This window comes from Vicia villosa, linkage group LG3 (genome assembly GCF_029867415.1).
Source record: "Vicia villosa cultivar HV-30 ecotype Madison, WI linkage group LG3, Vvil1.0, whole genome shotgun sequence".
In the NCBI taxonomy this organism is placed as follows: Eukaryota; Viridiplantae; Streptophyta; class Magnoliopsida; order Fabales; family Fabaceae; genus Vicia; species Vicia villosa.
Window position 1 is genome coordinate 74,073,942 of NC_081182.1, and position 14,683 is coordinate 74,088,624.

Here is a 14,683-nt window from a genome sequence, read left to right on the forward strand (position 1 = left end):
TATTATATAAATTAATTTTTCTGGATATTAAATAAATTTTATTTTATAGGTTTTATTATATAAATTTTATTATATAAATTTTATTATATATATTTTATTATATATATTTTATTTTATATATTTTATTATATATATAAATTAATTATATAAAATATATCAAACAAAACAGCGTGAATAAATTTTTTTTAAAAAAAAGCATTTAATGTAGCGATGTGGTTCCCACGTCGCTACCTTAGTCAACAAACACACTGTCCCACACCTGCCACACCTGCTGTGTGTGCAGATGGATGTTCCCCATGTTTCCTTGTTGCGACGTGGGAGTCACGTCGCTACTTTCTGACGTGGTCTCCACGTCGCTACAAGTTGCCACTTTGTCTCCTGCGACGTAGTGGCTCACGTCGCTATTTTTTTGTTGCCACGTGATATTTCATGTTGCGACGTGTTTCCCACGTCGCTGCAGAGCATATTTTTTGTAGTGAATCATCACAATAGCAGAAAAATTCATTGTAATAGCATAAAAATTCTCACTAAAGTGTGTCATACTTGCATTGTAATTATTTTTTATATTAAATTAATTCTAAATGATTCAATCTTTTCTTTGGATTCAACTATACTTCTTAACATTGTATAAAAGTCATGGTATTTACTATGAAGTAAAAATGATTTTATTCATTATATTTTTCAATTGTCAAATAATATCAAATTCAAACTTAGATTCGACCAAATAACAGTTTTATAATAGATAAAATTTTGGTTTTTGATATATTCGATTAAATTAATTTGTTTAAAAAATTAAATTGATTTCATCGTTTTAATATTTATTGGACTAAACTCAGAGAAACAGTATGTTATAAATTTAGTAGAGTCTGCCGCGCCAAAAGTCTATTCCATTGAATATGTACTAATTTTTTTGTTCTATTTTAGAGAATAATTTATTAATCGAATTATTGTAGGCACATAGCATCCACGTGTTATTATAACTAAAGGGGGAAATACAGAATCTATTTTAATATAGTCAAGATTCAAAAGAAAAATAAGAGAGAATGAGCAGATAAGATTTTGATCCTTGAAGCATGATGTTAACAATTAAACCACATATCTAAATTCCTTAGAACTTCTATGTTGAGGTTATATTCCACTTTAGAGATTTCATGAATATAAATAATATTCACATTTCACAATGAATAATGTCATAAGAAATACGTGTGTGGAAGTGAAACTCAAACAACCATCCATCATTAAAAAAAATTAGATAATAAATAAGCAAGAAGCATTTGAGTAATTAGGAGCATGAAGTATAGGATTCTGAAAATTGCTGCATGTCAAAGACAAAGTGAGTGGAGGAATTAACCTTCTAATATCGTCTATAATACGTTATCCTTTGTTGATTATTGCTATGTATCCTATTGATTATTTGAATGTATTATTATTATTATTATCATGCTCTATGTTGTATTGTATGTGACACAATTCAAGATAATAATGTCTCTTTCATTCGAATCATTTAATTTGGGCAGTTCTCTTTTCACCTCATCAGTATTTTAGTGATGTCCTAAAGTTTTAATTCTTATTTTTTAAATTTTTCCAAGCGTTTTTTTATCGGAAATAATTCCTTTTACAGTTCATATTTTTCTTTTGCAAAATTTTTAAAGTTTTATCAAATCGAAGTACAAAGGATCCTTCAGATAAATAGAAATTTAAAAGAATTCTGCGAAGAATCAATATTAAAAATTTGAGAAGCCTCTGAAATATGTGGGAGGTGAAAAGAGAATTTCTCTTCTACTTTTCTAATGAAATTCAGTTAACTTCAAGCCTAATTCTTGACATTAGTCCAATAAAAAATAAGGGAGAAATTTGAAAAAAAATCTTTGGAAAATGTTTTTTTTTTTTTTTAAGTTTTTGAGAATTGTTCATTGCACCACGTGTATTACTCACTCATAATGGTGAAAATTTAAAAATACTCCTTTTGCACCGTTTGAAGTTTGAAATTCGATAACTATAATACTACAAACTCAATCTCAAAATCACATCTAATGTAAGTAAAAAATATGTCCTAATTACAAAATATGAATGCACCATACAACTTTTAAAATTCAGATACTATCATTTAAGTGGTGCAGATAGTCTTTCCCTCTTCATTCCCTTACATTTAAAATAAAAAATAATTCTAAAAAACACCAAGAACACCAGAGTTCTTATAAATTTTGGTCCAACATTTTTTCTACATTTTCCCTCAATATCTACTCTTGATCATTTAAACCAAGCACCATCATCAACATCTATTCCTTTCCGTTCAAGACAAACAACTTCATCTCCCACATTTGGTAAGTTTTTCATTTATACTTTCGATGCATGCATTGCAATTCCTTAAATGATTCAATTAAACTCCATTAAGTTACACCCAATAGAAACTAGTTAAGCTACATTAGATTACAACCTTCGTTTAAATCATTCTTTATTGGGATTGTAAGGTGATTGTTTGGATTTTTTCACTGATACGAGTAAATCTGAATTTTAAAATTTTGTATTCACCCCTTGGTAGATTCAGATTTTAAAATCTGAACCCTAATTAAGATAACAAAATCCACATTTTTATGCTTGTTATTCTTTGTCATTTTTTTGTATTTGCTAATGATGTGTCTTGTCTGGTGTGATTACAGAAAAATATGAATGACAAACAACCAAGATACAGACTTGGTCGGTTGTCTCAACATGCTCCAGTACATAGGAAGATAGTCAATTCATTATGAGTTGCTAGAGAATTATCTCGAGCAGCTAAGGGATCTTCTTTTTGTGATCATGTATCTTTGGCTCATGGTGAAGCATCAGCTTCTCCTTTTCATGCTCTTGATGTTATTCTACATGTGCATGACCCATATCATGTAATTGGACCTGATGTTTCCCCACCGAGTGGTTTTTCTAGAGTCTATATGTCATATCATTGCTTCCTTTTTTGCACACCATACTGTCAGGCATGTGTGGGAAGGAGAAATAACATAAATGTTTAATTACTCTTTTAAACATATATTTTATACAAATTGTATTGTTTGACGTTGATTTTTTTTTTGCAGTATCGTGACACACTAAAGTGCATAAATCAGGCTAGGAAGATAAAAGTCGCCTTATCCAGATGAACCTTGATGTTAGGACGTGTTGGAGATATATGGTGTGAATGACTTCTGTAAGACAGTATATTGTTATACTGAATGTGGTCTTTAGTCGCACGCAGAGGTGTCGTCATTTAATCTTTCGATTGGTGAGATAAACACTACCCATGATGATGTATTGTGTTTCCTCCAGCTTCCAATCACAGGAAGATTTTTGAATCATTTTACCATTTATAAATACGAGACACTCGACCTAATGGTTACAAAATTATGTATTTGTGCGAGTCATGTCCTAGAGGAGATAGAAGACACTATATGGTGTTATGCCAGATTTTTATTCTTTACGAAATATATTGACCACTTGAGTGAAGTTGTAAATGTTTCACGTGATGATGCAATGGTTGCCTATAATGGAGAATATGCATTGAAGGCATGCTTTTTTATTTTCGCTGGCACATGCATTTTCGTGGACAAAAGTGTGACATATGTCGATGTTGTCCACCTTAAATACTTCATGAGCTTAGAGTGGATTCATGAGTACAATTGAGACACAACTTGTTTGGTTTACTTATACTTCAAGTTAATTGAAGGTAATAAATGGAAGACGGGACAAATGACTGGATGCAACTATCCATTTCAGATAATTGATTTACATGTCATTTATTAATTTCATATTATTTATTCTACACCCTTACTGATACTTCGTCTGAACCATTTTCTGGCATGGATCCTCTGGAATTTCCCAATATTGTCAATTGGGAATTTGTTTCTAACTACACTAAAGAGTTTCCACGTACGTGCTTGATTAACCCACTCAATGGAAAACTCGGCGACTGAATCGTACAGACTAGCTCTTGACCGCATTCTAGTGGATGATATTTATTTCTCACCATACAAAAGAGTGTCGTCAAACATAGTATATGGAAGTGATATCGTAATACTCTGGATTGATGGTTTATGTTCTTGACATATGTACTCACATCGACCTGAGCGAGTACTGCGACAATTATGTTATCTACAAGGTATACCTAAGGACTTCACAGTTGTTGCTCCTGCCACTGTCCTCCATAGAGATTTTGATGGGATATTTGCCTACTAACCTAAGCATTTAGCTCTAAAGAATGTATAGTATGTCAGCTCCTCGTACATGGAGTATAATATACGGATACATTCAATGGTATTATAGAGAGGCTCATCCTCATGACACCAATTCTAGAAGGAGATCTCTATAGGTCAGCTCATCAGGGGTTACTATAAGAGGAACAAGAAATGGTGGACCATGTCATAGATGTATTACCTATATGTAATTGTATTGTTACGCTTTGAAGAGATGCCATAGCTAGGAGAGAGTTGCAAGAAGGCATTTCTGAGAGAGTCACTTTGGATGCGATATTATCAGAGGCGCAATTTGCACTGTAGTATAGGAGACAAAGGAGAAACATAGACTTTAGATATACTCAATAGTTATATTTTAGTTTGTATTTTTTGGTACAATTTTAGTTTGTATTTTAAAATGATTGAATTATGAACTATGTATCGTTTATGACTGATGTGTGGATAATGTATGCTTGGATATATATACATTATGAATTAATAACTTATGAATGATTTATTGTATAAATAATGTATGGATAATAACTTATATATAATAATAATAATAATGTTGGGTGTTTATAATATTGTGTAAGGGTTTGTCAGGAGATTAAAATTTCAATTCACTCCGATGATATCACATAATACACTTAAATACAATCTCAAGGATTTGTTCAGATATTGAAATTCAGATATACCCCTTTGAAATCTTATAGGTGCGTCCAAAAATTGAAATTCAGATTTACTATACCCCTTTGAAATCTTATAGGTGCGTCCAAAATTTGGAATCCAGATTTACTCTACGCATACATGAAAAATAAACACTAATCTCAATAGTTTTTCCGCAAAATCGAAATTCAAATTTACCTTATTCTTATTATGCACGAAGTAACAACATATAAGAAAAATGTTTGACAATGACAAGAAGCTTGCAAATAGGAGGAAGATGCGATTATCATGCCGAAGTGGTGTGACGCCAAAAACTTCCCAACATTTTGGAGGTGTATTGAGTGGCTTTAGTAAAAATGTAACTATGCTGTCTATAATGTCTTATGAACACTAATTAAGGTGGTTCACCTTAAACCTTTTCACATGTCAAATTAAAAATAAAGACTAATATACTAGGCTTCTTAATATTCTTAATTTATAATCTTCGTCAAAATGTCGAGTAATAATCCAATGTCGAGTAATAATCCAATTGAGTAATAATATTTTCATCCAAGAGCAAAAATTTCATGCCAAGTAACTTATAACCCAAGAAATCCGGTGATGTCAATGAATTGTATGAACCAGTAAACAAAAAAACAACAGTTACTCTTAAACCTGTTGACTAGATGAACATATACTCCCTTCTGTATTTTGGCTATGCTTGGGTGTGTGCTTTTGGTCTCCACGCCTGCTGCTGCGGCGGACCTTGACGACTTTTCGTAGGTACACTTGAAGTTGGACCATTGGAGCTTGCTCCTTGCTTTGAAGTCGAACCATCGGAGCTTGCTCCTTGTTTTGAAGTCGAACCATTGGAGCTTGCTCCTTGTTTTGAAGTCAAACCATTGGAGCTTGCTCCTTGTTTTGAAGTAGAGCCATTGGAGCTTGCTCCTTGCTTTGAATTAGAGCCATTGTAGCTTGCTCCTTGATTTGTAGTCGGACCGTTGGAATTTGCTCCTTGTTTTGAAGTCGAACCGTTGAAATTTGCTCCTTGTTTTGAAGTCGAACCGTTGGAATTGGCTCCCTGCCTGCCATTTCGTACACGGCGTTTTGATTGTGGGTGTGGGAGCACTCCCTTCTGAACCTGTGGTTGAGTTAGATGAGGGTAACCGCCGTTGTAATTTGGAAGGGAAGGCCAGACATTATAATAAGGATTGACAGGTCCGGCTATAAGTCTCGACACATGTGGTGGTACTAATTGGGTCAGGATAGAGCTTTGGTTCTGGTTGTTTGATATAAGTAAGTTGTACGTCGTTAGAAATGCTTCACCTATCTTTTTCAGCTGTCCTGCACTGACTGATCTTGCAGAGTTTTCCGGCTGCTCAAAAGGATCTTCAACCTAATCAAGTAAAATTCAAATATAACATATCAGTAGCAGAGCACGAGAATTTGTATATTGTAAAACTTACTAGTTTCCGCATGGCATTGACTGAAGAGGGAGGAATCCAAAAGGGAACCGAGCATATTTATCGAAGTAATTAAACATAGTCTATCCTCGAACACACAAAAATCTAAAGAGAAAGATATGGTTAAAGTGAGAAGAGTATTACGTATAGTGCAGAAGTCTTGGGCAACCATCTCATGTTGTTTTCTATCTGTTCCCATTGTCCCGTGTAAGTGCAAACTCCAAACTCTGCGGCCCATGTATCTATCAGAGCAAACTGCGGAAACATAAAACATGATGTGATCATTATTGGAAATAAAAAATGCCGAGAGGGTTATGCTATAGATTTCGAGGAAATTCACTATCAAGGAGAGCCTAAACAAACAAATACACGCCAAATTTTTGCTTTTCATTAAAAGTACACAATGTCTATCACTACAACTTCTCAATTGGTGTTTTAACAGATTAGGGAAAAAAACAGGTAGTCTTAAAATTATTAGCTATGAACTGAGAATGCCAGATGTTAAATGGAGAAAGCATACAAATGTCTATCCACTGATACCAAAAGTATAAAATAATCTTACCTTTCTTAGGAAATCAATAAAAAGTTCAGGTAAAGATGTTCTGTTGATTGGCCTCGACTTATTTGATTTGAACCTGTCTATGTTAGCATTACAGGTTCCTGAGATAAGATTCTCAGCATCAACTCTAACTCCTGCAGAAAGAACCTTTCTTAGGAAATCTAGATTATGAAGTTTGTAGGATTATATATTTGCAATTGGCAAAAAAAAAAAAAGATTAGGATAGGCTCTGAAATGATGTAAGAACTGAAAACAAATGGGCCTAACTCAATTCCAAAAGCTAGCATTAGGGTAATAGATTATCAGAGACGTTATAAGGAGTACGATACAAGTTGTATGCATTTACAGAATTATTCGCATTCAAGCATGCAGACAAGCTGAATATCTAAAAGAAAAGCAAATATTTCAACTTTCCGTAAAGAGGTTCAGCTCCTATAAAATTTGCCCCAATATCTCAAATTATAGAATAATGACGCTTCATGCTTGAAATCATAGATGGAATTTACCTCTCAGCTCATCAACCATATTGGTAGGATATATATCTTTCAGCGGTGGAAAAATTGCAGGAATACATGTCTGAAAATGAAAGAATTTGTTGCATGCATCAGAAGACAAAGACCAATTTATTATTCGCAGAAGAAAACCAACTGACAACATATTAAAACAGAGGCATCAACTATTTTTGGTAGTTACAAATCTTCAAACTGAACCAAACCATGTATAATATGAAGTGGTGAGTCAGGTAGTGGTATTATTATATATAATATCAAACTATGCGTCAGGCTTTATATTTGTTTGAAATATTGAGAATGAGTTTTATTCGGTTACTTTTTTAATTTATGTTTATGCAACTTTTATTTGTGCAAAATGCTTTATTTTACATACATTTAATTATATTTCAACCGCATTGCAGCTTCTGCTATTTCTCGTATCGGATTTTGGACTATCCGCTATTAATAACACAGTATTTAACAAAATATTTCCTAGAATATGCTAATATTGGTCAACCACATAAAGAAAAATATCACCACATACAGAAATATGCAGAAGAAGCAGAGGTACCTGAAAGTGAAAGATTACAAGTAAACTGAGAGAAAAGGAGTTGAAAGATCCAGTCTTCGAGTTATTGATTTTATGTGCGTTGGCCCATTGCTTGACCTACAAATCAGAAAGAATGAATCAAAACTGAAACAATTGCTAGCCTAGCAACCCTACTTCAGCCACGAGAACGTACCACTAAAACCAGATCATGAAAACGGTCATCTATCTTGCTGATCCAAAGCAAAAATTTGGATTTCATTAGGCCTGGAAGGTTATTGATCGAAACATCGCAAGATATGCCTTGTCGGACACTTTTAAACTTTAAAATGGGAACTCTTGCATGAGGGATGAACTGAATGTTCATGCATCCACCTGTAAATTATTGTTATTACCAAATGTATTACTTGGAAAGAACATTTCCAGGTGATTAAGAAAAAACAAATTTGTAAATCACGAATAAGAGCTAACTAATACAAATTTTTGTAACAACTTTTACGAGACAGAAGTCTCAATTAGAAGAAAATTACCTTTCATTCTCAAAACTTTTAGGAAATTTACCAGCAACGTTTGTTTTTGTTTTTTCCCAGCAGATGCAATATGGGTGCCATTTAATAACTCAATTGAAATATCCAAGTCACCCCATCGCGTGAAGAGATTAGATACAAATGACCCAAATGGTTCAACAGTTGCTCCTGTTCCAAAAATTGAGTAAAATTGCAATTTTAAATTCTTAAATTTCATAACTGAAACAAAAATAATTTGCTCATTGCTACAAGATATAGGAGCTCACGCCTTTTGTTCATTCTTAACCCAGACTATCGAACCCCATTGGTTAAGTTGGGGCAGAAATAGCTATCGGACTACAATCACAGGCCGGCCAAGTTAAATTCTATCTGTTATGCTAAGCTAAGCAATGCCGCTAAAAGCAGTTGGACAAGGAAAGGCAATGCAAGCGCGAGCAGCCATACATGAACCGTGATAATTGATGCCATGATAGGCTTTCCTCCATTCAGACCACAAATGTTAGGTCCATAAAACACCACCACTTTTGGTGTTCTATGATACTAAATGAGATTGAGTTCCACGCATATGCAAGCTAGAAAGATGCTCTTATAAAGATAACTTCTAACAGTGTCAAACTTCATGGTAACTCACTTGAATACATTTGTTTCGAAATTTGTGGTATTAAAGGAAGACAACAAAACTAAATGTTTGAGAAGTTGTTTTAAGCATAAGATACTAAAGATTCTCAATTTCCATTATTTATCAATGAAACCTTCAAGCTAATGTGAAGCTTGCCCCAGAAGTTGGCCTCTTTTATCTTTCCATTTATTAGACTGAGAATAGAACAAATTAGTACAACTGTGTCTAGTAATACTATGATAGAACCTTAAGACATCATGAGACAAGATTAATTACTTAAGAACTATAAAAAACATAAGTAACAACAATAAAAAAGATGAATGATATGTTTGTTAAGTAAGGCAAATCTTCAACCTTCAAATCTCCCAGAACAGAAAGCTTATACTTTCTAATTTCAACATGAGAAAAAGAAATAACTATATAGGATGAATGACTCAATCAGTTATATGTATACAAAAAGAAACACAGAGGCTCTGAATAATAAGAGGGAGCTAGCAATCACTCCCACATAGGCCTGATCCTGTTACTGAGTCACAGACTCACAGAAAAGATGATAACTATCCAATTATAAGCATATAAAAAACAAGCTACATTAGGTTAGTCAAAACTGTTTGGTTCCCCAAAGCTTTAGAAGTTTACCTCTCAGGCTTTCCACAGATTCAACAGTGCTTCGCAAATCACTTATAATTGCAAGCCGTATCTCCCAATCTTCTCGCGAGGGTGTCACCATGTGAAGTATATCATTTAAAACAACGCCCAACATATTATGCGTGTTCATTTTCTGTCTCTTAGTAACTCCCAGTCGAAGTGAATGTAAGAATGACAACAATAGTTTGCAGAACTAAGCAAACAAAATGAAAGCAAGAGGATCGCAATCTACAAGCATGGGCATCTTGAAACACACGTCATAACCTTTGAATGCCCTAGAGAAGCATCCCTGACCTGATACAATTGTTTATAAAGTTAGAGATAGAACTATGTGTGTGGATCTATTCTACTGAACATATATAGTTAAAGATGAAACCTGACACGGGTATTCATACCAACATCAGAAAATAAAATCATGTTATTAATTGATAATTTATAAATTTTTCCAAAATCAAATCTTTTTGCTGCTCCTCATGACACCAACATCAGAAGATATCTGGACATAGGAAATTTAAGAGTCGAACAATTAATACGGTGTTTATTTCACAGTTAGGGGATTAACCAAAAAACTAAGCAGAATCACAACTAGCTACCTATAATCCATAAATGACTCAGACAAATAGATTTTAAGTATCAAATACAACATTATAGGAAGTTTGAAGGCTAAGTGTTATGGAAGAAAAAGAGAATAAAGAAAATCATAGCAGAACGAAGAAGAACGAGAACAAGAAGACGAAGAATGCACAAATATTTTACATTTTTACATGGTTTGGTCAATGTGACCTGTATTCGTGCAAACAATGAGAGGGTTTCTTACTTCTTTCAAAGAAATAGATACCGAGAGTCGCAATGATATGGGGAGAAACCCTAGTACCCTTATTGCAATGGTTCGGAATTACAAGGAATGTATATAAATGGGTCGATTCGCATTGTTCTCCATAATATTTTGAGATCCAAAATATTGGGCCGGGTTACCATTCGAGTCAGTTGGTCCATTAATGTGGTTTAATGCGACTCCACGCAAAAAAGGCTAACAAGCACAGTCACAATTAGCTACCTATATTCCATAAATGATTCGGATAGTTATATTTAAAGTATCAAATACAACATTACAGAATTAGGAGTTGAAGTCAAACTATTATGACAGAATAAGAAAATAAACAGAATCATAGTAGAATGAAGAAGAATGCACATAGATTTTTCATGTATTGGTCAATGTGACCTGCATCCACGCAGACAGTGAGAGGGTTTCTTACTTCTTTCAGAGAAATAGATACAGAGAGCCACAATGATACTGCGAGCAACCCTAGTACCCTTATCGCAATGATGATTCGACATTACAAGCAATGTATGTATATAAATGGGTCGATTCGCATTGTCTTCCTTAATATTTTGAGATCCAAAATATTGGGCCGGGTTACCTTTCGAGTTGGTCGGTCCATTAATGTGATTCAATGCATTACCACACAAAAAGATTATCAAGCAAAATCACAAATACCTACCTAATACCCATAATCCATATTTGACACAGCTAATTATATCTATAACATATCCAACACAACACAACAGTAAAGCATCTTGGAAGTTTGAAAGCAAAGTCTTATGAGTTATGACAGAACAAGAGAATAAACAGAATTATAGACAAATATACCCAAATCCTACGCTATTCGGTCAATGTAAGCTACACCACCCACAGGCAATAAGAGCCTTACTTCTTTCAGGCAAACAGATACAAAGATTCAATGAGCAGCCCTATTACCTCTTATGGTAGCAATTCAAAATTACAAGGAGTACATAAATATAAATACGGGACTGATTCTCATCGTTATCCTTACTATTTTGAACTCAAAAATATTCAATCAGGTTACAATTAGGGTCGGCCAGTAACATGATCCAATGCACATCTCAATGCAAAAAGGCTATCAAGTATCAACACTATCTAACTTGTGTCTGTGTTTCTTGCTCTTCCATATAAAACCTTATAAAAACCAATTAAGGTTGTCCCATTTACATGATTCCTTGCTCTCTCCTATAAACAAAGATCAATGCTCATGCCAATGAAAACAACTTCTAACTAAAATCAAACCATGCACGAAAGCAAGAATAGAAATTACAGAATTCCTATATGATACCGACACCAACACGGTGAGACCGGTTATAATTTGAAAAAGTAATAATTGGTGCTACATAGCACCTATACTATACCCATACATAAAATAGAAATCAGTAACCGCACAAACCAATAAAAAGGCACCTAATTAATCATACAAAAACCCAAATAAATCATAAATATCTAAAAAGACAGCAATGATAAAAACGCACAATCAAGCAAATGCATCCCTTTCATTCAGATTTGAGAGTATTTGTTGAAGTGAAAATGCATCCCTTCATCGGTGAAATTCAAATTGGCGTTGCTAAGAGTGAGAAAGGAAACAACTTTACTTGAGACGGTGATTGAATACGAAGTATGAAGCAAAAGTAACAGTGATTACCGTACAAGAATATTGTAACTTAGGAAGAAGGGTTTCCTTTTCTACTTTCTATTAAGAAAACACTTTAAAGGTTGATTGATAGAATAGTTTACCTTTTACATTGAACGCGGGAAAGGGGTATCGAGTCCTTGCTGTTGTTGTTCCTTTGAAATTGGTGATGATAGTAAGGAGTGTGATTGTCAAGAATATTCAACGAGAGATTCTTCTGAGGCAGAAGAGAGAAGAGATGGTTTTTATAGTAATTTGTAGCATTCTTTTTGGGCCAATTACGAAATCTATTTTTTCATTGTATGATTCTTTGGTAATTTTTTTGATCTTATTATGGTAAAAAATTTGGCTTGACTTTTTTTTAATTGGAAAAATCATTTTGAATTGGCTTTTTTTTTTATGAAATTAAATGTCTTATAGTATTTGTTAGAATTAGATTTGTTTTAAGAATAATAATCTTTAATTTTAATTTTAAAGATAACAAGATGTCAAGATGTAAGAGAAAAATATGAAAATGGTGTCTCTCTCTAAGATAATAATGTTGATAAATATAATCCAACAAATAAATAAGTTTAAAAATATTTTTATGTATTTTTATTTAGTGTTGATTTCAATTAAAAATTAAAAATATTTAAAATATGAGAGTTCATGTGATTTTAGAGTCTAAATTTTATAAATATTTTAAAGAAGATTAGTTTTTGTCAATTTTAGAATGTTCAATAAATGTATATGTATATTATATTTGATTATGATATTGCATGTATAAAAACTTAAATAGATTTTACTTGATAGTATATTTTTTATATTATGTATATATTTATTATTTATTAGAATTTTTAATAATATTTCACTGTGTTAAAAAAATTTAGGAGAAAACTTAGATAGTTTCATGGCTCATTGTTAGTCAATTAAAATGTATAATTTCTTTCTATAATTATACGTATTAATTTCACTCACTAAATGTGTACAATATCCCTCACTCTTACCTTTTATTTTTTTTATTGAAAAATAGACAACAACTAGTTTGATTTTAAAAAAAAATGTAATCTTAGATATTGCTAAACATCACTTTCCACATATGATATTTTTTTATCTTATCAACCATTTAATTACTATTGTATCTAATTTTTATTATGATCATCCGCTCAATCGTGTATTAATGTTAATTTTAATAAATAAATTGACTTAATTATAATTATTCACATCAAAGATTATTTTTTAAATGAATATCAATATGATAAAATTGTTCATATCAATAAAATAAATACAAAATAGATATTTATTTAACTATTCATATTAATTTGACCGTAACAATTTTTTTCAAATCATTAAGTTATCCCCTAATCTTTGAATATTTGATATAAAATTGTTTTTACATCTTCCTAAGACAATCATTTCAAGAAAATCACAAAAAAATCTTCATTCAAATTATTATGATTTTATTTTTCTTAATAAGTGTGATTTAGTTTTTTTTTCTCTTATATTTTGAGACGGATGAAGTAATAAATAAAAAATTACAAAAAAACTTAACTCATTAATCTTGTTGTAAAAACACTTTAATTATTGATTTTCTGCATGTACATATTGTTAAAAAAACAAAAAAGTCGCAAAAATTATATATATATATATATATATATATATATATATATATATATATATATATATATATATATATATATATATATATATATATATATATATATATATATATATATATATATATATATATAATTATAAACATTTATTTTAAATATGGATAAAAATATCATTAGAAAATGTATGTGCAAATTTTTTAAGTATTAGGATAAGAGATCATCAAAATTTATTTTGAATACCAATGTCATAAGATTTATTAAAAAATATTTTTTATGGATATAATTCTTTAAATAATAAATAAATACATGAGTAATAATAAAAATGTAAAAGTTAATGGTAAAATCTTTTTAAAATTTAAGGGTAAAGTCTTTTTAAATTTACATTATTCTATTACTAAGAATATACATGATTATTATTATTAAAAAATATTTTTTAAAACATTTTTATTAATTTAATCCCATGTAAATTTGTATAAAATAAGATTTAAGTAATTTAAATAACTTTGTGACATTTGCTATGAAGAAAAACGAGAAAAATGCATTGTTCTTGTAAGACTATTTTCAATCTAAAAACTCTGCACCGTTTACATCGCCATCTTGTATCATCCCTAAAACTCAGATATGACTACCATGGAATACTTCCACATCCCGAAGGCTTGTCTAGGTGATAAGAACAAGGACCGGATTCATGAGAATCCAACCCCAAAACAAACAAAAAAAATATTCGCACAAGTCGTTTCTAACATATGCGACATTCAGGTGTCACAACTTCCACAACCAATATTGAAGGGGTCATTTCGCCATTTCAACTCCTGAAGAGGAGTATCTTGCAGGAATCAAAGTGTGCAAACATAACCTACGTGGACGGATTGAGTGGTCCAAGAGTTCCACGCCTCTAAAGATGGTT

At 31.9% G+C, this 14,683-nt stretch overlaps 1 protein-coding gene across 3 annotated transcripts; it reads right to left on the reverse strand.

Annotated features, from left to right (window-relative positions):
• Positions 1–5,397: 5,397 nt before the first annotated feature.
• On the reverse strand, positions 5,398–12,438 carry LOC131661898 (protein HESO1-like). 3 transcript variants are annotated; one of them, XM_058931554.1, is made up of 10 exons: positions 12,286–12,404; positions 10,097–10,197; positions 9,693–9,995; positions 8,438–8,602; positions 8,104–8,282; positions 7,932–8,027; positions 7,376–7,445; positions 6,873–7,003; positions 6,455–6,565; positions 5,398–6,243 (listed from the first exon to the last, which is right to left on the reverse strand). In XM_058931554.1, exons 3-10 carry the CDS (start codon positions 9,829–9,831, stop codon positions 5,563–5,565), a joined length of 1,572 nt encoding a protein of 523 aa, XP_058787537.1. In that variant the 5' UTR covers positions 9,832–9,995; positions 10,097–10,197; positions 12,286–12,404; the 3' UTR covers positions 5,398–5,562. The 3 variants fall into 3 exon arrangements, with proteins under 3 accessions (XP_058787537.1, XP_058787538.1, XP_058787536.1); XM_058931555.1 differs by lacking the exon at positions 10,097–10,197 and adding an exon at positions 12,024–12,115 and having other exon boundaries at positions 12,286–12,370; XM_058931553.1 differs by lacking the exon at positions 10,097–10,197 and having other exon boundaries at positions 12,286–12,438.
• Positions 12,439–14,683: the final 2,245 nt, after the last annotated feature.